Source organism: Pelophylax lessonae (assembly GCF_965119305.1).
Source record: "Pelophylax lessonae genome assembly, chromosome: 10".
Taxonomy (NCBI): domain Eukaryota; kingdom Metazoa; phylum Chordata; class Amphibia; order Anura; family Ranidae; genus Pelophylax; species Pelophylax lessonae.
In genome coordinates, this window is record NC_138777.1 from 92,145,237 (window position 1) to 92,170,665 (window position 25,429).

Below are 25,429 nucleotides of genomic sequence, written 5' to 3' on the forward strand. Positions count from 1 at the left end.
TTTGCTACTATCAAGTCATCGTTTTGGTGTGCGGCCACTTTCTCTTCATGTTCCTGTTATCCGGTGGCGATCCAAGGTCCAGTACCCATGGCTGATTGTGGATATAGATCCACCTGAGCGGTGTACATCTTCTTTTCATTGTTAGTACAGCAGCTCCGACCTGAGCTGTGAGTTTTGTTTTGTTCAACTCGCTGGGTTGAACATAAAAACTAGTAATGTATACTAGGCTTTAATAGTTAAGAATTTCTCCTGGCCGTGGCCCAGTGTCTGATAGAATATAATCTTCCCAGACAGTACTGAATGGCAGACATTTAGATTCTACAGATAATTTTGTAAATGTGGATACCTTTGAACACTCACAGTTGTATATTTTAGTGGAATGATTCTTGGAAATAATTGTACAAAGTAATATTAGTAATGAATAATCTTCCACTGCAAACACTGATAAGAAATGGTAAAATGTCCATAAAGCACAGTAAAAGGCATATAAAGTAACAGATTAAATAAAATAATAAAAGTAATGCAATTTAGTAAAGTTCAGTGCATGCTGACTTACAGAGGAGTTGAGATTAGCTTCTTGGCTCTGATTGGATGGCTGAGTGCCAGGAAACTTATCTTTGATCCTGCAGAAAAAAAACATTTGGGATACTGTTAAAGGGCCAGTAAACCCATGTTTCACTTCACTTTATGTACATCTTGTATTAATATTAAAGATATTGAAAGAAAAACTGAAAATTCAATCATAAGGTACAGTTATCCTAACCTCCTATGCTTCCTGATCAGAATAATCCTCCCTCCCCTGCTTTAGATGTATACTTTCCTGAACCTTCACATAATATAGCCAAATATACTTGATGCTGGCGATGCCTGCGCATTCGATTTCCAAAACCCCTAGTATGGCCATTATGCAAGTGTCTTCTACCTCAGATAATGGCCCCATAAAAGTCTGAAGAGCATGGCCAGGAGCAAGAAGATTTTGTCTGTGGGTTATAAAGACCGCAAGTGTGGGATGCAGGGGTGCATGCATCTGAGGTGGACACAATTTGATCAGGGGTCTATGCAGTTATAAAAAAAAGGTCTTCTTGAACCCCCCTACAAGATCTTACACTCCAAACCAAGCAAGCACAATTCAAAGCAACAAGTAAATAAAAAAGATACAGCAATTTAAGTTTTATACAAAACTCAAACTTTCTACTACCTCCTTTTATCTTCAAGGTCTCCCTATTGACTAATAAAGCTGCCCATGACAATAAAATGGACATCAAAGACTAATAGGTGGATGGGATAGAACAGGGGTATATTAGATTTGAAGAAGTATAACCTCAGCTATCTGTATCTCTAGATCCACAGATCATTTTGATATGATGGTTTGATACCAGGTAACTGCTGGTTATAAATTATTCATCATGTGCTCACGTTGGATTGCCCAGCTTTATGGCAGGTTTACTTTAAAGTGTAAGTGCACTTTACTTTATGAAATGGCCTTACACTTTAGGGTGAAATGTGTTTTACATAAAAATTGTTAAAAAGGAAATGAGAATAGAATTGGTTATGTCTCATTTTAGCATAGAGTAGCTTCCTCACCTTCTTGATTGGTCTCCATGGTTCTCCGTGGTTTTGTCTGAGTGCTGAGATGCTGCCGGGCTCCCAGAGTCTCCCCACCAAGCTGGTGGGGGTATGATAGGCACTTTTGTAGTAGATTCCAAGGAAAGATTACTGACAGCAGAAAGGAAGGGAGTTAGATAAGTCATAAATACATACATAAATATAAAGTGCTGTAAAAAAAGGCTGTCAATTAACCACTTTACCCCCGGAGGATTTTGCTGTCTTACGTCTGGGACACTTTTTGCGATTTGGCACTGTGTGACTTTAACTGACAATTGCGCGGTCATGCAACGCCGTACCCAAACAAAATTTACGTCCTTTTTTCCCACAAACAGGGATTTCTTTTGGTGGTATTTGATCATCTCTGCGATTTTTATTTTTTGCAATATTAATAAAAACATGCGACAATTTTGAAAAAATAACAATATTTTTCTACTATGACAGTTAAAAAATATCCAATATATTCAATTATTGTCATATATTTAGGCCAAAATGTATTTAGCTACATGTCTTTGACAAAAAAATTCTCAATGAGCGTATTTTTAACCACTTTAAGACTGGAAGATTTTACCCCATTCCTGACCAGGCCATATTTTGCGATTCGGCACTGCGTTACTTTAATGGACAATTGCACGGTCGTGCGACGCTGTACCCAAATTAAATTGACGTACTTTTTTCCCCCACAAATAGAGCTTTCTTTTGGTGGTATATGATCACCTGTGCAAATTTTGCGCTATAAACAAAAAAAGAGCGACAATTTTGAAAAAATAACAATATTTTTCACATTTGTTTATAAGAAATTCCCCCCCAAAAAAAATTAAAAATCAAAATGTTTTAACATTTTAGGCCAATTTGTTTTCTGCTACATATGTTTGGTAAAAAAAATCGCAATAAGCGTATTTTGATTGGTTTGCGCAAAAGTTATCGCAGCTACAATCTACGGGAAATTTATGTCATTTTTATTGTTTTTTTTTAACTAGTAATGGTGGCGATCTGGCGGCGATCTGCGATTTTTTTGCGGGACTGCGACATTGCGGCGGACAGATCGGACCCTTGACTGACATTTTTGACACTTTTGGGGGTAACAGTGACATTACTATAGTAATCAGTGCTATAAATATGCACTGTTACTGTAAAAATGACACTGGCAGGGAAGGGGTTATCTTTTATTGGTGATCAAGGGGTTAATGTATGCCTGGTGCTTACTAACATGTGTGGGGGGAGGGGACTATGTGACATAGGCACAGATCGCAGGTTCAGCTATGCTGAATCCTGCAATCTGACCCTGCCTGTCACTTAGGAGATCCGCCCACTTTGTTTACACAAGCGGGCGGATCTACACACTCGATCCCCGACGATCGGGGAAGAGCAGCAGTGATCACTGCCGCTCCTCCCCTGGCCCGACTCCCGCTGTGACTGAATACAGTGGGAGCGAGCCTCCGGCGGCGAGAGAGGGGAATGTCTGGTGACGTAGGTCTACATCGCCAGAAGATAACGAGCCACTGTGCCGCAGTAGCAGCACAGTGAGCAGTGTTAAAGTGGTTAAGAAGGCTTTCAGAAATAGAAGTGTTAATAGTTTATTTTTATCTATTAATAAACTGAGTGAAAAATTAGTAACTGAACAGAAGAGAAATCCAAATCCAATCAATATTTGGTGTGACCACCCTTTGCCTCCAAAACAGCATCAATTCTTCTAGGTACACTTTCCACACAGTTTCTGAAGGAAATCGGCGGGTAGGCTGTTCCAAACATCTTGGAGAACTAGCTACAAATCTTCTGGGGATGTAGGCTGCCTCAAATCCTTCTGTCTCTTCATGCAATCTCAGACAGACTCGATGTTGAGATCAGGGCTCTGTGGGGGCCAAACCATCACTTCCAGGGGCCGTGGTTGGGGTCGTTGTTCCATTACAGAATACATTTGAGGCCAATCACACACCTCCCTGATGGTATGGCATCATGGATAAGTATCTGTCTATATTTCTCAGCATTGAGGACACCACTGATCCTCACCAAATCTACAACTCCGTTTGCAGAAATGCAGCCCCAAACTTGGAAGTAACCTCCACCATGCTTCACTGTTGTCAGCAGACACTCATTATTGTAACGGTCTTCAGCCCTTTGTGAACAAACTGCCTCCTGCTAAAGCCAAATATTTTACATTTTGACTTATCAGTCCAGTGCACCTGCTACCATTTTAATGCACCCTAGATGCTATGTTTTCATGCATAATTGAGTCACTTAGAGTTATTTCCACGTTGGATGTTTTTTTTTTGGCTGCAATTCTTCCATGAAGACCACTTCTGACCAGATGTCTCTGGACAGTAGATGGGTGTAGCTGGGTCCTCCTGGTTCCTGACAGTTCTGTGCTGATAGCATTGCTGGATATTTTCCAATGCTGAAGGGAAGTGAACATGATCTGTCTTTCATCTGCTGCATTAAATTTCCTTGGCCAACCACTGTGTCTATAGTCCTCAACGTTGCCCGTTTCTTTGTGCTTCTTCAGAGAATCTTTGCCTGGGAGAAACCTTGCTGTAGCATTATAACTACCTTGTGTGCTCAATCTTGCCATGGTATATGACCTGTGACATGAAACTGTCTTCTACAACCTCACCTTAGTAGCAGAGCTTTGTTGTTAGCCACTCAGTTTTAAGCCTTCTACACAGCTGTTTCTGTTTCATTTAATGACTGTGTTTCAACCTACATATGAAATTGATGATCATTAGCACCTGCTTGATAAAATTGGTTAATCATACACCTTACTCTAATCCTACAAAATCCCTGACTTTGTGCAAGTGTACAAAGTGTGCAAGTGTAAGAATTGATGCTGGTTTCAAGCCAAAAGATAGTCACACCAAATATTGATTAGTTTTAGATTTTGGGGGGTCAGCACAATTACCTGGCGCCCCTGCGCACTGTGACAGCTCTATTGCAAACATGACAGTCCAGACATCCCTCCAGATGTGCATTTGCCTGGCTTGTCAATGTAAGCTGCTGCTCCCTCCAGATAGGCCAGGGCTACATGCTAAACTCACCGGGGCTGCATGCATCCCTCGGGCTGCGGGTTGGAAATCCCTGCTTTACAGCATTTCTTCACACCTGCCTAAAACTTTTGCACAGTATTGTATAACTGAAGAGTATATGGTTACTGTATATATTCTGTTCATACAGTGCTGTTTTCCATAATTTTATAAATTGCTTAGTTTTTGCCTTTAAACTTGATCAGATCTGTTTTATCAGCTGTGGCAGTAATAATAGATAATAATGCCCAATAGAGACAAAACAGAGACCAGTTTTTTTCCTGCAGTTTGCCAGTCAGGGATGAATGATGAAATGTGAAGTCTATGGTGTAAAAAGTTACGAAGCCCTTTAGTTCAACTATAACTGTAATGACTGTAGCCTAATAGTTCCATAGCTGTGGCCCAGCTATACAGTAACATCCTACCCTTTAAACGCCCTTTAGTCATATTTAGCCATAGAAAGTGCTGGTTAAGCATACTACATATAAAATGCACTAAAAATTAGATTTTTTTCTACATACTTACCTATAAAATGCATTTCTTTGAGTACATCAAGGGACATAGGGCAGGTTATATACATTACTATCTGGGTTATGCACCACCTATAGGTGAATAGACACTGGCCGACCAAACAAATAAACAGGAAGTCCCCCTCTATATAACCTCTACCATACATGAAGTACTTCAGTTTTGTAGCAAGCAATAAACTCCCAAAAAAGAGGGGAGGGGCTTTTGTGTCTCGTGATGTACTCAAAGAAATGGATTTTACAGGTAAGTATGTAGAAAAAATCGAATTTTCTTTATCGTATATCACGGGACACAGAGCAGGCTATATGCATTACTATCTGGGATGTCCCAAAGCAATCCCTTTGAGGGGAGGGAGACACAATGCAAGAAAAAAAAACAGCATCAATCTTATATAGCAGCCTGTAACACACTATTGCCACTATTGCTACCTGGTCTTCAGTACATACCTTCATAAAATGTTATCAAGTGGATGTTAGAGTAGCAGAGGATTTGGCTTTTGGCAATAGTGTGTTACAGGCTGCTATATAAGATTGATGGTGTTTTTTTTTTCTTGCATTGTGTCTCCCTCCCCTCAAAGGGATTGCTTTGGGACATCCCAGATAGTAATGCATATAGCCTGCTCTGTGTCCCGTGATATACGATAAAGAAAATTCGATTTTTTCTACATACTTACCTGTAAAATCCATTTCTTTGAGTACATCATGAGACACAAAAGCCCCTCCCCTCTTTTTTGGGAGTTTATTGCTTGCTACAAAACTGAAGTACTTCATGTATGGTAGAGGTTATATAGAGGAGGACTTCCTGTTTTTTGTTTGGTCGGCCAGTGTCTATTCACCTATAGGTGGTGCATAACCCAGATAGTAATGTATATAACCTGCCCTATGTCCCTTGATGTACTCAAAGAAATTGATTTTATAGGTAAGTATGTAGAAAAAAAAATCAAATTTTTATTAATTATATTTATTTATATTTATAATGATTTATTTTTATAATTATATGTAGTATGCTTAACTGGCTGTCTCTGTAGCACCGGCAAAGCCAGATTTGTTGGACCCTCCTCTTCCACTCCACCAAATAAGCTAACATGAAGGCAGGTTTAAAGCTTATACCAGCTATATATATTTGTTTCAAAGATGTTAAGTGTTAGAGTTTTCATAAAGTTGCATATGAGTAACAAGGAAATCAAATGAGATCGTAACATTGAAACACAATATATGTTCAGGGCACCAAGTAACCAATACTGGTTATATACTACAGTATTTAATAATAAATTATTAATATATTATTTGATAATTACATATAATACTTTCAGTCTACCTGGATTTCAATTTTTGGGCCCATTTACATCTTTGCATTGCATTTAATGCACATGTATTAACAAATATTGCATTAAGGCAGAGCATTTATATGAGTGGGCTGTCTAATGCAACTGAATTGGTGCACACACTACTTTTTTTTAACAGCGCAGTGCACTACAATGGATAGCAGTGTATTACTGTGCATTATGGTGGGCTACAATGCAGGTGTGTTGAGAGAGGTGTGTTGGGGTGCAATGCAGAATGAATGGATGAATCCAGCCTTAAAGTGGTTGTAATGGCAGAAGGTTTTTATATCTTATTACATTCTATGCATTAAGATAAAAAAACCTTCTGTGTGCAGCAGCCCCCCTCAGCCCCCCTAATACTTACCTGAGCCCATCTCTATCCAGCGATGTTGCACAAATGCCTCGGCCATCCCGGACTCTCCCTCCTGATTGGCTGAGACACAGCAGTGGTGCCATTGGCTCCCCTTGCTTTCATTCAAAGTCAGTTAGCCAATCAGGAGAGAGAGGGGGCAGGGCAGAACCCACGAGTTCCATGTCTGAGTGGACACAGGGAGCTGCGCCTCGGTTCGGGTGCCCCCATTGCAACCTGCTTGCTGTGGGGGCACTCAATAGGAGGGAGGGGCCAGGAGCGCAGCCAAGGGACCCCGAGATCCGGGTTGCTCTGTGCAAAACCATTTTTTGGTATACTTCCCAAGTAGGTAAGTATAACATGTTTAATATTTTTAAAGAAGAAAAAAGGGGGGGGGGCTTTAGTATCACTTTTAATGTAAACCTGTGATGAGAGAAACATGGGGGCTGTCTTTGCTAAAAATGTTAGTTGTCTGTTGTATTGACCCTCTGGGTCCAGTACTTTCTGAGTCACTGACCTGGAATAAATCTGCATATCAAAAGCTAGAACAAAATCAGAAATCCTTATCTGCATACTTGTTCTGTGTCAATGAGTCATAGTATGGTGAGATTGACAGCTGGGCATCTAGCGCTTTTAAAAGGAGAAGTCGTTAATTGTAGCCTCCATGTTTTTCTGATGAAAGTTTTACTTTAAGTATATTCACACCAAAGGATATATTTATAAATGTTTTCAAGCATGATTCACACACTTTTCACCAAGGATTCACACATAAATAGAACCCTATTGTTGTGTAATGCAGTGTGCTATAATGCATTATGATACACCGTGAAAAGCAGCCCTTTCATTTTGATTTGTCTAACAGTCCACCCTACAGAAGAAGTCTAATTTCTTTTTTTTTTTTTTAATACAGTGTTCCCTCAACCAGGAGACAGAGTACATGTAGTACTTTGTCTCATCTTCCCTATGGGCTGTAGAGGGTTAGTTAGTTGTTTGAACCGGAAAACCCACCCCTTCCCCTCTCTCCATGGCCTCCGACAACTTAGCTGGCAAGGAGACTGAGCTTATTTCTGGCTCCAAGCATTTTCCTGAGACAAGCACCATCAAGTGCTTGGAAAGTGCTTGGAACCAGAGATAAGCTCCATCCCCTTACTATCTGCATTGTCGCATGGCCGTGGGGGGAGGAGGGCATTCTGCATGTAGCTAGCTTTCCACAACATGTAGGAATATGGGGCAAAATACTACTTGTACTTTTTGCCTAGAGAGAGGGATCACTGTAATAAAAAAGCACTGATACTTCTTTTTGAATGGACATAAAAACAAACATGAGCCTTTTTCTAATGCAGGGTATATGCATTGTGGTGCACCAAACTGTGGATGCATTGCCCACTATTGTAATAGTGCATTTGTAGTGCTATTCAAAATTAATTGCATGGCAATGCACCATGGTTCATGCGCTGGCATGGGTTAAAATGTATGTTTTACCGCATGTTACCATAATGCAGTGATGGCCTTTTGAGCCCGAGTGCCGAAACTGCAACACAAAACCAACGTATTTATTTTGAAGTGCCAACACTGAATTAAACCTGCCAGGAGCTCTGTACAGAGGATGGGACTTATCATCCCTCTAAATGAGCTCAAAGGAACCAAAAATGTACGATTATGCCCAAAAAAAATCTTTTTGTGCTTTTTCAGATGACAGAACACTCAGGTGTGGGCGGGGCCATTGACAGTAATGGGGTTCTTCATCGTGAGTGTTGGTGCATTTCATGATTCACGCAATCAGTGTACTATGTATGTGGACCATGGGGCCCTACATCCAAGATGGAGATGGAAATTACCTGTTGGTAAAATTCTACTGATGTCCCAATGGTGTCCTCCAGGGCAAAGCACTGTGGATGCAGCCTGCCTGGTGACCTAAATAGGGTGCTGAATGCCCACGCACATGTGCGGCTCAGGGTAATACCACGCATGCGGGGAGGCATCTCTGGGACCAACCGAGCCTGGAGTGCATGGCGCCTCCCCGACAGTCAATGTGTACCAAGTCCACTGGCACATGCGCGTGGCTCCACCAGTCCACGAGCAGAACTCCCAAGAAGGGAGGCCCTATCCTGCACCGATGACGCCACATGAGTCAATCATTGGGGGCCCCCCGTGTGCCGAATGGAGACAACATGGCCCCACAGCAGAGACACTCCCTGATCCCCAGGTAACAAGCCAAGCAAAGGCAAAATTACCATGGCCCTGTGTAGGGCAAAATCGTGTGACATTATGTACTGATACACACATTGATGTGCAGAGATGCAGAGGCATAAAAAAAAAAAAAATCTGAGGTCCAGCTGGGGGCAGGTAGCGATATGACAACTTAGCTCGTGTGCCCACAGAGAGGGCTCTATGTGCCAGCTGTGGCACGCGTGCCATAGGTTTGCCATCACTGCTATATGCATAATTGTGAATGGGCCCTAAATATGGAAAGATTTTACTAGCAATGTCATAAAATTTTAAATCAGGTTCATGCATAACTTTCATTAGTCTATTTCATAAATGTACTTTTTTCAGATATTCTGCTGTTGATTCGCCTGAACATGTTAGAAATACGTCTTGCTGCATGACTCAGCAAAGCTTCAGGTCCTGTCAATAAACTGAGGGTGTGACATTCCTTACATTTTTTGGACTGAAGAAAGACTTAATATTTCCTTGAATAGTAGCAGGCAGCCAAGCCTGGGGCAGCAGAAATGTCCCTGGACCACCCAGGTCATCCACCTGTATGGGATCTGTGTCATCAAAAAAGTTATTAGTCCACAGAGCATCTCATCTCTTCCAGAGAGAGGTCTTGGTGCTATTTAGTAAACTTTGGCATTGTTGAGAATACTAATGTAATGCCATGTTAAAAAAGATGCTAAGAAGCGAAATATGAAAGTAAATAAAGCAACCAATGGGGATGAAGTGTTTTACTTTATGGCTGCCAATATCTGTGGCCTGGTACAACAGTGTGAATCTTCAATCAAGCTGTCATCTCCTCTCTGTCCCTCCCTTTGTCCTTCTTCTACCCCATACTCATTCACATGGAGGGAGGGGATGGGATGGGATCTGGGGGCTTCTAGATTCCAAAAAATCTCCTCGCCTGCAGACCCCCACAACCACCGGCCAGGGTTGTGGGGAAGAGGCCCTTGTCCCAATCAATGTGGAGGGCATGTGCTCTGGTATTGTTCAGGGGGGTGCTCACTCGTTCCCTCCCTTTCCTTACCTGCCAGGCTGCATGCTCAGATGAGGGTCTGGTATGAAATTTGGGGGGGTTGCAGGACATTTTTTTTTTTTGGTGTGGAGGTTCCCTCAAAAATCCATACTAGACTGCAAGGGCCTGGTATGGATTGAGGGGGACCCTATGCTGTTTTTTTTTTTTTATTGTTATTGCCAGCTATATTTTTTTTTACATTCAGTGGGTAACCCCACTGACAGCTGGTGACTGCTTGGTTGTTAAGGATGCAATGGCTAGCCAACACGTTAACCATGACAGTTACTGGTTTTTAGGTACGCTGGTGGCTGCCTGCTCCTTAACAACCAGCTAGTGACAGCCTATGTTAAGCATGCCGGCTACTGCTGGCAGTATAGTACTGCAGGCTTTAACTACTAAAATACGACATGACTTTATAAAATAACTCGTCTGGTATTTTAGGGTTTTTTAGTGAATGCTAAAAAATGTTTTGAAAAAAAAAAAACGCTACGCAGTATCTTACCGCATACTCGGATGCGGTAAGATACCGCTTTGTGAATGGATCTCTCAGTCACAATGAGATTTGTTTTCTGTATTCTGCAAAAAAACCTGGTTGATCCAGCTGCTCTCTCTCTCCATCTTCTGTTCATGTCCCCAATTCAGCTAGGAATTTTGCAGCTGTGGTGGCAGCTGTGCACATGCTCCGTTTTGAGTGAGTTTCTATGCTGAGCAGTTCCTCTCTATCACATCTGAGCAGCCCATGTGACTATAGAGTCAAACATGTTGGGGTTTACACAGTGGTAAATGACAGCCCACTCCCTCCCAAGCCCACTAACCAGCTAAACACAATGGGGGCGGATATTACATGTAGATTAACGGTGGGTTCATCTCCCTCTTATTCTAAGACACAGGCTGGAGGGACGTGACACAGCATGTGACTGGCAGAGATCCACCCACACCATGTTATTTCCACAAAATAATAAAGATTTGATTTCAAATATATATTTGTATGACAATTTAAAACAGTTTATTGATATTATTTATTTTACATTGTATTTCAAAGGCATTTTTTATGAACATGTGACCAGCAGCAGCTCCTGCTTATTTTTCCCTGCAGATAGGCTGGGAAAGATCTGGGTCATGTGATAGCTGTATATCGATTAAGAAAAAAGGTACTTAGAAGTTTTTTAAATTAAAATAATTATTACAGTGTCATAATCCACATACAGAAATAGAAGTGACAATGTAAATTAAACAGTTTGTGTTTAGTATTACTTTAAGCAGAGAAAATCAGTTCAGAAGTGACATTCACTATTATATATAAACAGATCCAATCAAATTTATTGTTAAAACTGCTAAGAGGTGAATACTCTCTTACTGCTCTGCATTGTACATGCAACATTTAGGCAGTTAAACAGACCTAAATATATACAGTAATTATTTAAAGATACTTACCTGTTTTGTGCTTTGTCATTGTATTGAGCCTGTAAAACAAAAATAAATAAATTCTGAGTTACTAAGGAAAATATTAATTAAATGAATAACTGTGAGTTTTCCCTATATAGTGCTAAACCTGTAATTAAAATACAAATACTGTACATTTACTGTTATCTTTGCTGGAGGATTTGTAAATATGTACAGGCAATCTTCTTATATCCACACACTGCACAGGAAGACGAGGGACAGGTCCCTGATACTATGCAGCACTGAATTTCGAATGCATCTGCACATTACAGTTTTCTCATAGTCCTCCTGAAAAGTCCCACAAAAACCTGATAATTCTGCCAGTAAACTCCACCTAATACAGCTTCCTGTGCTGATGTGGCAACAATGCTGCACTGCTCCTAAATTCAGAGCAGAGTTGCTACTCCAATGTAGGTGATACCTGCTTGCACTACAGTGCAAGCGGAAAAATGTTGCGGGGGGGGGGGTGTATCTACAGTTCTGAAACTGTACTGTATACAATATATTTTATGTTTTGATGGTAATATAGCACCATCAATTTACACAGCACTTTACTTACAGTATAAATTCACAGAGGCGTAACTAGAACCTTCAGGGCCCCGGTGCAAGAAACCATGAAGGGTCGGTCGGGCCCTTCCCTTCAAGCCTGGGTCTCTTCCCACTGATCCTAGGGCCCTTTATTACAGGCCCGCAGCAGGAGCCTTTCACAAGTTCTGCAGTAGGCCCCCTTCCTGCCATCTTGGGGCCTCCCCACGGTGGTGGAATGCCAGGCCCTGGTTCCAAGTGTGACCTTTGCGATCCTGGAGGTTCACCCACTGGTGTCAGTAGTTTTTTTTGTAATATTTTTTATCATTTTATTTTATTTTTTTACAATGTCACTGACTATGACTCTGTCCATTCAGAAAAGGGTGGAGCTGGTAAATTACATATTACAACCTTCCTGGTTCTCTATTGTGACACATCCCCTGCAGCAGGAGAGGGGAGGGAGCACACTGGGGGGGGGGGGGCAGCACAGTATGGGGGGGGGGGAAACCAGGGGAGCACACAGGGGCCCAGAGACAGCAGAACACAAACTTTAGAACTGGATAGGAGGAGTGGCGGGGGCAGCATACAGAGGAACCAAATTCCTCCATTCTCCTCCTGCAGCTACAGGAGGAAAAAGGAGGACAGTGATTTCTCTACATGCTGCCCCCCGCCGCCCCCTCCTATCCAGGTGTACAGGGAAGCCGCACAGGCCCTCTGGAGCATGGGGCCCGGTTGCAATTGCAACCCCTGTAGTTACGCCCCTGTACATTCATATCAATACCTGCTTGAGGTTTGGGAGCTCACAGGTGACTTTGCAAGGAGGCAGAAACCACAGTAAGAAAACATTTTATGACAGATTACAGGGGCAGTAAGTAATGGACATGTATGGGTTATTTTTGGAAAATAAGGATATAGTTTATTGTCACTTTAAGCAGTTTGACTACAGTTCACCTTAAAGTGATTTTTTTTTCTTTAAAATAACAAAAAAATACTTATCTGCTCTGTACAATAGTTTTGCACAGAGCAGCCTCAATCCTCCCATTCTTGGGTTCCCCGCCGGAACTACTGCCCCCCCCCCCCCCGCCCCGAGTGCCCCCATAGCAAGCCACTTGTAATGGGAGCACTGCTGCAGGCTTGCTGACGAGGCTCGTTTGTCTGCATCTATTGACACAGGCAGCAGGACTTAGCCCCTCCCCCTGATCCTTCGTCACTGGCAGTCCAATGAGGAGGGAGATGGTGGCAGATCTCTTGCACATCACTAGATTGCGATCCGGCTCAGGTAAGTATAAGAGCTGCATGCAGAAGGTTTTTTTTTTTTTTTTGAATGCATAGAATGTATTAAGGTAAAAAAAAAAAACCTTTTGCCTTTAGAAACACTGTAGGAGTCCATTCACAATGGTGCGCTGTGATAACATGAGCTAATATTTAGAAGAATAGTGAAATCACTAAAAGAAAAAAAAATGATATGCTTCTTCTCTGGAAACATCATCCCATAATAAATAAGGGTAAGAAAACACCTACAGAGTAGTTGAGGACTTTCAATATGCTTCCAGAAAAATATGCAGAGCTTTCCATAAATCACCCGATTACTTAGATATAAAAAGGTTAGTTTTTATTGTACACATATATCATAAAAACATTCTGTTGTGTCACACATAACACATCAATTAAAATATGTGCACATAGTTCTAATACATAAAAGCTGTTCCTAAAAATATGCCTATCTTTAGTCAATGCACGCCATGGATCCAGCTCTTTCTCAGGACCGTGCCAAGCATATAGGGTTTTAATTCTTAGAATTATTCCATATGCAACCGATTATTCTAGAACCTGATACATCTCTATGGGGGCTCATACAGTGGGTACGGAAAGTATTCAGACCCCCTTAAATTTTTCACTCTTTGTTATATTGCAGCCATTTGCTAAAATCATTTAAGTTCATTCTTCTTCCTCATGAATGTACACATAGCACCCCATACTGACAGAAAAACACAGAATTGTTGTCATTGTTGCAGATTTATTAAAAAAGAAAAACTGAAATATCACATGGTCCTAAGTATTCAGACCCTTTGCTCAGTATTTAGTAGAAGCCCCCTTTTGATCTAATACAGCCAGGAGTCTTTTTGGGAAAGATGCAACAAGTCTTTCACACCTGGATTTGGGGATCCTCTGCCATTCCTCCTTGCAGATCCTCTCCAGTTCTGTCAGGTTAGATGGTAAACGTTGGTGGACAGCCATTTTTAGGTCTCTCCAGAGATGCTCAATTGGGTTTAAGTCAGGGCTCTGGCTGGGCCATTCAAGAACAATCACGGAGTTGTGAAGCCACTCCTTCGTTATTTTAGCTGTGTGCTTAGGGTCATTGTCTTGTTGGAAGGTAAACCTTCGGCCCAGTCTGAGGTCCAGAGCACTCTGGAGAAGGTTTTTGTCCAGAATATCCCTGTACTTGGCCGCATTCATCTTTCCCTTGATTGCAACCAGTCGTCCTGTCCCTGCAGCTGAAAAACACCCCCACAGCATGATGCTGCCACCACCATGCTTCACTGTTGGGACTGTATTGGACAGGTGATGAGCAGTGCCTGGTTTTCTCCACACATACCGCTTAGAATTAAGGCCAAAAAGTTCTATTTTGGTCTCATCAGACCAGAGAATCTTATTTCTCACCATCTTGGAGTCCTTCAGGTGTTTTTTAGCAAACTCCATGCGGGCTTTCATGTGTCTTACACTGAGGAGAGGCTTCCGTCGGGCCACTCTGCCATAAAGCCCCTACTGGTGGAGGGCTGCAGTGATGGTTGACTTTCTACAACTTTCTCCCATCTCCTGACTGCATCTCTGGAGCTCAGCCACAGTGATCTTTGGGTTCTTCTTTACCTCTCTCACCAAGGCTCTTCTCCCCCGATAGCTCAGTTTGGCCGGACGGCCAGCTCTAGGAAGGGTTCTGGTCGTCCCAAACGTCTTCCATTTGAGGATTATGGAGGCCACTGTGCTCTTAGGAACCTTAAGTGCAGCAGAAATCTTTTTGTAACCTTGGCCAGATCTGTGCCTTGCCACAATTCTGTCTCTGAGCTCTTTTAGGCAGTTCCTTTGACCTCATGATTCTCATTTGCTCTGACATGCATTGTGATCTGGAAGGTCTTATATAGACAGGTGTGTGGCTTTCCTAATCAAGTCCAATCAGTATAATCCAACACAGCTGGACTCAAATGAAGGTGTAGAACCATCTCAAGGATGATCAGAAGAAATGGAAAGCACCTGAGTTAAATATATGAGTGTCACAGCAAAGGGTCTGAATACTTAGGACCATGTGATATTTCAGTTTTTCTTTTTTTAATAAATCTGCAACAATGTCAACAATTCTGTGTTTTTCTGTCAGTATGGGGTGCTATGTGTACATTCATGAGGAAGAAGAATGAACTTAAATGATTTTAGCAAATGGCTGCAATATAACAAAGAGTGAAAAATGTAAGGGGGTCTGAATACTTTCCGTACCCACTGTATATCTTTTTGATGTTATGGTTATTGGGTGTATGCGGTTGCCAATGAGTGTAGGGACTACTCTTTACCAATATATAGTCTGTCTGCTTGGTTGGTTTAATTTAGGTAAGAGTCTTCACTTTACATGGGTCCAATGAATAAAAATAGAATATACATAAGGTTGTTTTTTGCTCACTTCTGTCTTTAGGGTCCCCTCACAGGCCAAAAAAAGCTCTAAGCTTATGGATATTTGTGAGGATCTTTTGATGGAAATTCTGTCTATGTTCTCCAGGTGCTAATCAATTTTTTCAATGTCTTGATTGAGACCCTCTGGGGCCATACCATGAATGTAAAGGTCAGACATTCATTATCAGTGTCGCCTACACACTGGTTTTATGCATAACCAATCTTATGTAAGCAATACACTTATGAAATGATGGGGTTGTGATGTTAATATGATCAACCTTTACTTATGGAACAATATTATTATCAAGGTACTATTACTGTATTTCTGTTTCCCCTATTGTGACGGTACGCACGTCACTGGGAGTGAAAGACACATACTTCATGGTTTGAATTGCTTCAGATGGGACAGTAATATTTGTCAGCAATATCTCACAGGAAATGTATGAAGATGAATGGTTTGACTTTTCAGATTGCTAGATAGTGAGATGGGGTGGGGTTTGTTATTGGTAAGTGCCTGTATTCCATTGTTCTATTGTGTCTGTCTGCCTTGAGATAAACTTATTATGAAATGTATATGTCAATGTGGATTGGCTGCTAAGGGGAGGGGGGATTGTCCCACAGTGTATATCTCTTTGTGCATGTGTTTGAATAAACAGTTTGGGTTCTATTTCACCCTCAATTGAGAATCCTGTCTCTTATTGGGGGAATCTGCTACAAGGGATTGCTATGCTTTTCATACTCCCTTGGATAATCACTAAGCTCTTGTAAGAGCTTGTTCCTGCTTCACTCTCTGGGGAAAGAGAAGTTCACCCACTGGAACCTGAAGCCTTGTCATAGGTCCAGGGTGGGAAGGAGACGGTGAGACCCAAACCAAGCTGCGGTGGCTTCTGGGGTCTGAGGTGGTTATGGTGTCTGGTGGAGTGCTTGGAGCCCTCGGGAAGTGCTAGAAGCATCCGTCAATGAAGGTACCCAGTTGGGGTGCCGGTTGATCCGTTACACCTATAGATGGAATAATCTGTTGCATATGGAAGAATTGAAACACTATTTTCTTGGCCCAGTTCTGAAGCAGAGATGGATCCGTGAAATGCGTCAACTAAAGATGGGCATACTTCAAGGAACTTTTATGTATTAGAGCTATGTGCACACATTTTATGGATTTTTATAGTATGTTTGTACAATAAAAACGAACCTTTTTTATCTAAACAATCTGGTGATTTATGAGAAGCTCTCCATATTTCCCTGGAAGCACATTGAAAGTCCTCAACCACTCTATACTGTAGAAACCTTTTTCCTTTGTGTTGTGATAATGCATGCATTAGCGCAATGCCGTGCCATTTATTTTATTCCAAATATTTTTATTATGTCTTACAGATCAAATGATACATTGTGACTTTAACATTAAAAACAAGACTTTAAACTTTATACAGGAGGCAGCAAATTATTACTTATCTGGTATGCAAAGGTTTAACTAATTTTGTCATTTTAGTAATCTTTTTTTTTTCATTTTTTCGATATTTTAGTAATGATGATATAACATAGTTAACATATCATGAAAAGAGAAGATAACACTCGATTTTGGGTGGGGATACAACTTAGGCTGCCTATACATTATTAATTTTCTTACAATTTTCTGTACAATTTTCTTTAATTTTACCTTCAACTATGTAGTACAAAGGCCTGCCTAATTGGATACAAATAAAAGTTTTGTTTTGACCTCATATTATATGGTTTTTGGTAAATCTAACAGAAAATTGTACAAGAAAATTGAACATGTATGGCCAGCTTAAGGCCAAGGAAAGTAACCTTAAAGAAGAACTATAGGCAAAAATGTTTTTTGAATTTTGGATAGAGTAAGGGTGTGTTCCCATTGGGGAGATTTACCTTCACTTCCTGTCCCTTAACCAAAGCAGGAAGTGAGAGAAAATTCTTGCAAATTAAGGGAAATTCTTGGGACCTCCCCAGGTCACCAGAACTAGTGTGCCCATTGGAAGATTTCCCCTCTGTTACTTTTCTGGGAACAACCCAAAATTTGCTATTTTCTTTTACTTTCACTTTTAATGATAATGGTAAGCAAGGCAAATAGAGAGGGGGAATCAGGGACACAGATAGCAATAAAAATTGACAGGTGTCCTAATCCATCCCCACTTTATCCAAAACTAAAAAAAAAAATAAAGTTTTGCCTTTAGTTATACTTTAAGATTATTATTCAACCTCATTATGCTAAAGTAGGCACTTGAGCTATGAGTAGCTGCAATAATGATGGGCACGGTGGTGGCAGAGTAACATATAAGCATAGGCTTCAGTTGTACGGTATGAAGATCGTTGAGCATATTTAATTAAATAAAGCGGTTATTGATCCGTGCATTTGCAGGGAGCAGTAATTGAGCGATGGGAAGTTTGCAGCTGGTTCATGTGGTACCGTGGGAATTCTTTGCAATAATGTTAGATGACAGTCCAATGCACCTTCCCCAACGCACCTGTATTGTAGTGCACCACAAAGCATGGCCATGCATGGTAGTGCATTGCTCTGCATTGTAGAATAAAAAAGGGTTATGTCTAAATTTGGACATGCTGGGTGCATTGGCAACCTATTCAGAATAAATGGACTTCCCTAACACAATGCATGTTAACACGCAATGTAATGTGTGTCTGCACAAATTCAAATGGGCCCTTTTCTAGAATAACCTTTCAACCAAATAATTCTCACTTACATTTGCTCAAATGTTTATGTTCAAATCTGATCAATCTGACTGCAAACAAAGGTAATGTGTGTAAAGCTTTGGAAAATAAATGTGTGCAAGTTAGTAGTGTGTGTGTGAGTAAGATTGTGAAATATGTATCAGATACAGTATATTCTACAGCCAGTCATGCATCAAGAATCCCCTGTCTGAAACAAATTATTAAATGGAATCTACACTAAAGAGACGAAATGTAATACAGTATATCTAATATAATGATACTTCTGGGCTCTGAAGCTAAGTGCTTAAGATATAAATGTAACCACTTCAGCTCCGGAAAGTTTACCCCCCTTCATGACCAGGCCATTTTTTGCAATACGGCACTGCATTACTTTAACTTACAATTGCTCGGTCGTGTGACGTTATAACCTGAATACATAGAGCTTTCTTTTTGTGGTATTTAAGCACCTCTGCGGTTTTTATTTTTTGCGCTATAAACAAAAATAACCAACAATTTTGAAAAAAAACAATATTTTTCATTTCTGCTATAAAACACACCCAGTACAAAAATATAAAAATCTAATTTCAGTTTAGGCCAATATGTATTCTGCTGTATGTTTTGGTAAAAAAAAATCTCAATAAGCTTATATTGATTGGTTTGCGCAAAATTTATAGCGTCTACAAACTATGGGATATTTTTATGAAATTTTTATTTACCTATGTTTTTTTCCAGTAGTAATGGAGGGGATCAGTGTGTTAAAGTGGGACTGCGACATTGCAGGGGACAAATCAGACACTAAGGGGTATATTTACTAAAGTTAGAGAGGGCAAAATTTGTCACAATTATGCAGAGAAACTAATCAACTTCTAACCTCAGCTTGCTTAATTAAGCTTTAGCAATAAAACCTGGAAGCTGATTGGTTTCTCTGCAGAATTGTGACTAATTTTGCCCCTCTAGCTTAGGTAAATAAATCCCTAAGTGGCAATTTTTTGGGGAGCAGTGACACCTATACAGTTATCAATGCTAAAAAACATATGCACTGTCACTGTACTAATGACACTGGCATAGAAGGGATTAACATCAGGGGCGATCAAAGGGTTAAATGTGTCCCTAGGAAGTGCTTTCTAACTGTGTGGGGGATGCTTGTACTGTGGGAGTACTGTGCTTAGCAGAAACACAGGATCACTGTCTTCCCTTGTCACAGAACGGCGATCTGCCTAGTTTACATAGGCAGACCACCATTCTGCCTCTATCGGGAATGATGGGCGGGTCCCGGCGGACAACGGGTCCACCGGACCCACTGATTGACTTCACTGTGTCCAAAGGCCACAAACTCGGAAGTGCCGAAGACGTACAGATAGGTGATTTCTCCTATAGGAGCCGCACAGTACATATACGTGGGGCGGTCGGCAAGCAGTTAATACAGCACTAATTTCATTTTCTATATGTATAATGAATGCTTGTCTTCATTCCCCTATGGTAACCTTTTACCAGAACTTTGTAATTGTTGCAGTTTGGGTCCTTTCACATGGGCTTTTCGCCCGTGTGAAAGGACTCCGTTTTGCTCAGCAGGGATCGATCCACCAATCCCCGCTAAGCAGGCAGATGACATGTCAGTCTCCGCTCACTGTGCTGAGACAGACCTGTCAGACCCCTGCTCTCCTCTGTGGGAGATCAGATGAAAATGGACCAACTGTCCATTTTCATCCGATCCCATCCAATCTGGTCCCCCAGACAGATGGAAAATAGGATCAGATAGCAGCAAGTGTCAGCAGAGATGTCACTGCTGACATCCGCTGCTCCATAGGGTTGCATGGAGCATTAGATCAGGTTAGTCTGAAAAACTGACAGGCGGACCGCATCGGAAAGCCCGTGTGAAAGGGGTCTTACTGTCTTTTCTAACAGAAGAAAAGAGCTGTCTTTTTTGTGCCTGTTCACGCCAGATGCGTTAAGCTGCACTGGACAGCCTTGTCTAATGGGCCATACACACTATAAGATTTTCAGAAGACTTTTTCCTTTAGACTTACCAAAACCATATAATATGAGGTCAAACCTAAACACTTTCAATTTGTATGCAATCTGGCAGGCCCTTGTACTACATAGAAAAGGTAAATCTGAAGGAAATCTAACCACAAAAATTGGATAGTGTGTATCCAGCTTTACACAGCCCCAATGCATAGACAAGGCATAAAGCCTTGTTCCCAATTATGGCATTTTACACCACTGTGCTGCAGTGGTGTGTTACGGCATGTTGTACTTTTCCCAGATCAGCATTATGCAGTGCAGTTCACCACATCGCACTGTGAGTAGAACTGAAAAATATGTCACTTTTTGACATTTTGAAAAAGTTCTAATTTAAAAGGTTATATTCGGATGCGCTGCTTATAGAGCAATGTCAGTGCGGTCTTTACAGCGCATTCTAGCAGCCATGCATTATTGTATGTTGCTGGTGTAAACCAGCCTTTTGTCTAATAAATATTATTCATTCTCTGGTGAGTCAATTTAGGGAGACCTTTGAGACAGGGATGGTGTGATCCCCACGGGTGCACACTGAAGACACTTATACATGTGGATTTTTTGGCACCTTCGTTGCACTTTTCCTGCACTTGCACTTTTTTCTTCACTTGAGGCTTTTTGATGATGAACTGTGGACTTTCTATAATTTAAGATTACGATTTAAGATTGACGTATATATATATTTTTACAGTGATATCTATACACAGATACATGGTTTGCAAATTGTATGTGCTTCAAGGATATTTTATGCACTTTATATGCTGACTGAATATTTTGCACCTTATATACTTTTCCCAGTAAGCAGGTGAATGTTTTGTGATTGCACTTTCATATATAGAATTTATTTTTTCTTTATATTTTGATTGCACTTTGCAATTTATACGTAATTTTTGCTTGTTTGGGAAGCTGAAAGAGTTTCATGCTCTTTTGACTTCAGATACACATTGATCATCTTGGTGGATCACGATGTCAGCTCTGATATAGTGATCACAAGTAGAATGAAGGCTCCATTGGCCAAAAAATTGAAAGCCTTCAGCCTGCACATGCATATTGCCATCCTCAGGCTGCAGTGTTCACCTACTCTGCCATCCATTCAAAAGTTTAACTATCAGATAAAGCTGCACTATTAAAAATAATAATAAATCAGTGTTTCAAAAAAAAGTATCTTTAAAATGACGTGTACATTTGATGATCCTATTAAACATAGAGTTTTTGTTAACTGACACATACTGATACTGTTAAATTTGGCCTAGGTATTTTTTTGCATCAATAGCCTATGGTCAGGATAGGGTTAAGGTGATTAAGGTGGATTTTAGGATAGTGTTTTATTAGAAATAGTAAGGCCCCTTTCACACATGCTTTCCGTTTGTCCGTTTTTCATCCATCCGTTGACGGATGAAAAACAGACATCAATGTATCTCTATGTAAAAACGAATGACAACGGATGAAAAACGGATGACAACGAATGAACAACAGATAACAACTGATGAAAAACTGATGAAAAACGGATAACAACTGACAAAAAACGGATGAAAAATGGATGACAACTGACGAAAAACGGATGAAAAATGGATGAAAAACGGATGACAAACTGATACATTTTGATGTGACTGAACTGATGAACTGAACGGACCGTATGTGTGAAAGGGGCCTAAAGGTTAGCTCTGGGATTGTGCATATACTGCATCATGTTATATATGGCTAAAAGATCGGTTAGGGGTATTCATTGATCTGTTATACCTTCCCCTACAGTGGTATCAAATTAACACAAGTGAATTAGGAGGCAGAAATCTTCCTTCAATGCTCAGATTGCACTGGGGTGATAAAACACGAGGTCTGGCTAGTTGCATTAGGTTATGGAACTATGCACATCACCTCTGAGCTCCTTAGTGTTTTTTTACTGCCTTATTAAACTAAACATTTGACCTTTTCAAAGATATATCTTTAATAGAGCTCAACTTAATTAAATATTCATATCAATGGTTGTTAAAAAATATTGTTTCTATCTAATTTAAAATGATAAATGTGCTCATTACATATTCAGGCTTTGCTTTCAATTCTACAATACTATGGTATGACTCTACTTTCCTGCTCCTTTTCCCAATGCTAGTATAAAGCTGACCACAGAGGGTCCATTTTTTTTAATCAGCCAGCTGGTTGATCAAAAAAGAACAAATGGATACCCCATCCACATATTCAAAATGAAATGTATGTCCTTTTTTTCCCCACAAAAAATATGCACTGTTACTGTAATAATGCCATTGGCAGGGAAGGGGTCAACCCTGTGGGTGATCAAGGGGTTAAATGTGAGCCTAGGAAAGTGATTCTAACTGTGGGGGGGGGGGGGGCTTCTGAAATGACCATAGAGAAATGTGATCCTATATAGCAGGATCACATGGGCTCTATGATCATCCCAGGGAGAAGAAGGGTCAGCTGTGTTTACAACTCTCAGCGAGGAACGATCGCGGGTGTCAGGCAGCAATCAGAGCCGCCTGCCCGCTGCATCGGCTTCCCTGCTGACAATCGGGAGCAGGAGCGCGCCGCCAGCAGCGCATGCTCGCCCCCTAGCTGCCACTAGGCGACCAACGTATACATACATCGGTTTGCCTGGAAGAGCCACACTACCACAGTATATATGCGGTAAGCGGTCGGCAAGTAGTTAATGACCAGGCCATTTTTTTGAACAGTAAAAAACCCCTGAGGAGTGGGACTTTAAACGGCAAGAACCAGGACTTGAGTATGAAAGTAAATAAGTTTTATTACAAATATTACAAAAAATGAATTGACAAAGACAAAAATAACATGTATCATAAAAACATGGTCTTAAATACGTCTTGGAACCGAGAGAGTCTGAGATGTCTGGACCGGACTAGACGCGTTTCGGTCAAATTGCCTTTCTCGATAGTCCAGGAAACACCAGAGCTCAGACTGGAAGCATGAAAGGTAACAATCAGTATGATAAACATAGTAAACATGGAGTTGAATTTCAATATTTAATAATAATAATAGCTACCTGTAGAGTTGGAATAGAGTAGGGATATCTCCAGATAAACCAGATTTATCTGGAGATATCCCTACTCTATTCCAACTCTACAGGTAGCTATTATTATTATTATATTTATACTTTACATACTTTACTCAAGTCCTGGTTCTTGCCGTTTAAAGTCCCACTCCTCAGGGGTTTTTTACTGTTCAATATTCACGAGGGATGTTGGCAAGATTCCAGGTTAAAACACAGACTCCGAATTAATCTTTTCAGGCCATTTTTTTGTGACTCAGCACTGCGTTAATTTAACTGACAATTGCGCAGTCATGCAACGCTGTATCCAACCAAAATCGATGTCCTTTTTTCCCCACAAATAGAGCTTTCTTTTGGTGGTATTTGATCACCTGTGGGATTTTTATTTTTTGTGCTATATACAAAAAAATAGCGACAATTCTGAAAAAAACAAAACAAAACAATATTTTCACTTTCTGCTATATAACATTCCCAATAAAAAAAAAAAAAATTAAATTACATTTTTTCATCATTTTAGGCCAATTTGTATTCTGCTACATATTTTTGGTAAACAAATCCCAATAAGTGTATTTTGATTGGTTTGCACAAAAGTTATCGCGTCTACAAACTAGGGGAAAGATTTATGTCATTTTTATTTATTTTTTTACTAGTAATGGCGGCGATCAGTGATTTTTTAACAGGACTGCGACATTGCGGCGGACATATCGGACACCTGACTAACATTAATTAAACTTTTGGGAGTACCAGTGACATTACTACAGTAATGAGTGCAAGAAATATGCACTGTTACTGTACTAATGACACTGGCAGGGAAAGGGGTTAAATGTGAACCTAAGGGGTGTTTTCTAACTGTGGGGGGGGGATAGGCTTATGGAATCATCACAGGGACCTGTGTTCCTAAATAGGAGGAACACAGGAGCCCTCTGATTATTACTGAGAGAAAAACGGTCTGCTGTGTTTACAACAGCAGACCGCCGTTCACTCTCCATGGGGAGCAATCGCTGGTGATCGCGGCGGCCAGCCCCATTCCTCAGCTTCCCCGCTGGTGAATGGGCACGTGCGCGTGCCCCCAGGATCGCTCCCGTGAACCGCTGTACAGGTACGGCAATTTGCTGGAACCTGCCAACCTGCTGCTGTATATAGGGTTGTGAATAAGGGGTTGTATATTATGCAGAAGGTTTTTTTTTTTTTAATGCTTTCTATGCATTAGGATAAAAAGCCTTCTGTGTGCAGCAGCCCCCCTAATACTTACCTGAGCCCCCTCCCTATCCAGCAATGTCCACAAGTGCTTCAGCCGTCCGGGACTCTATCTCCTGATTGGCTGAGACACAGCAGTAGTGCTATTGACTCCCGCTGCTATCAATCAAAGTCAGTTAGTCAATCAGGAGAGAGAGGGGGTCGGGGCCAAACGGCGGCTCCGTATCTGAATGGACACACGGAACGGCTCGGCTCGGGTATCCCATAGCAAGCTGCTTGCTGTGGGGGCACTTAATAGGAGGGAGGGGCCGAGAGCTCCAGCCAGGGACCCAGAAGAGAAGGATCCGGACTGCTCTGTGCAAAACCACTGCTACAGAGCAGGTAAGTATGATATGTGTGTTATTTTAATAGAAAAAAAAACTAGACTTTATAATCACTTTAAGTAGTGAGTTTAAATGAGGCTGCATCAAATACTGAGCTGCAACTATTAGTTCATCTACAAACCACTACATTTAATACAACAAAACTATACAAGAGAAAGCAATTAAATATATGAACATTTTACTTTAACTGCTTCCGGACCGCCCCACGCACATATACTTTGGCAAGGCAGCCCTTTAGCGGAAATCGCGTACCTGTATGTCTTTTTTGTATCCGGGTCTGGGGCGCGCATGCGTGCCACTGACTACACACTACCTCTATTAATGTTCAGCGGCATCATGCTCTGCTTCAGGCTGTCACAGTACATGTTGGTATTCATGGTTACCTCAATGAACTGTAGCTCCCAAGTGCTGGCCGCACTCACGCAGCCCCAGACCATGACATTCCCACCACCATG

At 41.1% G+C, this 25,429-nt stretch overlaps 1 protein-coding gene across 1 annotated transcript in view; it reads right to left on the reverse strand.

The window, feature by feature from the left end:
• The window catches only part of LOC309565747 (uncharacterized protein), a gene marked incomplete at both ends in the record, with an annotated part of 54,417 nt that overhangs the window by 24,138 nt on the left and 4,850 nt on the right, over nt 1–25,429 (reverse strand). The window contains 3 exons of the mRNA XM_082270729.1: nt 557–623; nt 1,585–1,716; nt 11,490–11,518. Coding sequence (XP_082126855.1) covers nt 557–623; nt 1,585–1,716; nt 11,490–11,518 — 228 coding nt within the window. The remainder of the gene's footprint in view (nt 1–556; nt 624–1,584; nt 1,717–11,489; nt 11,519–25,429) is intronic.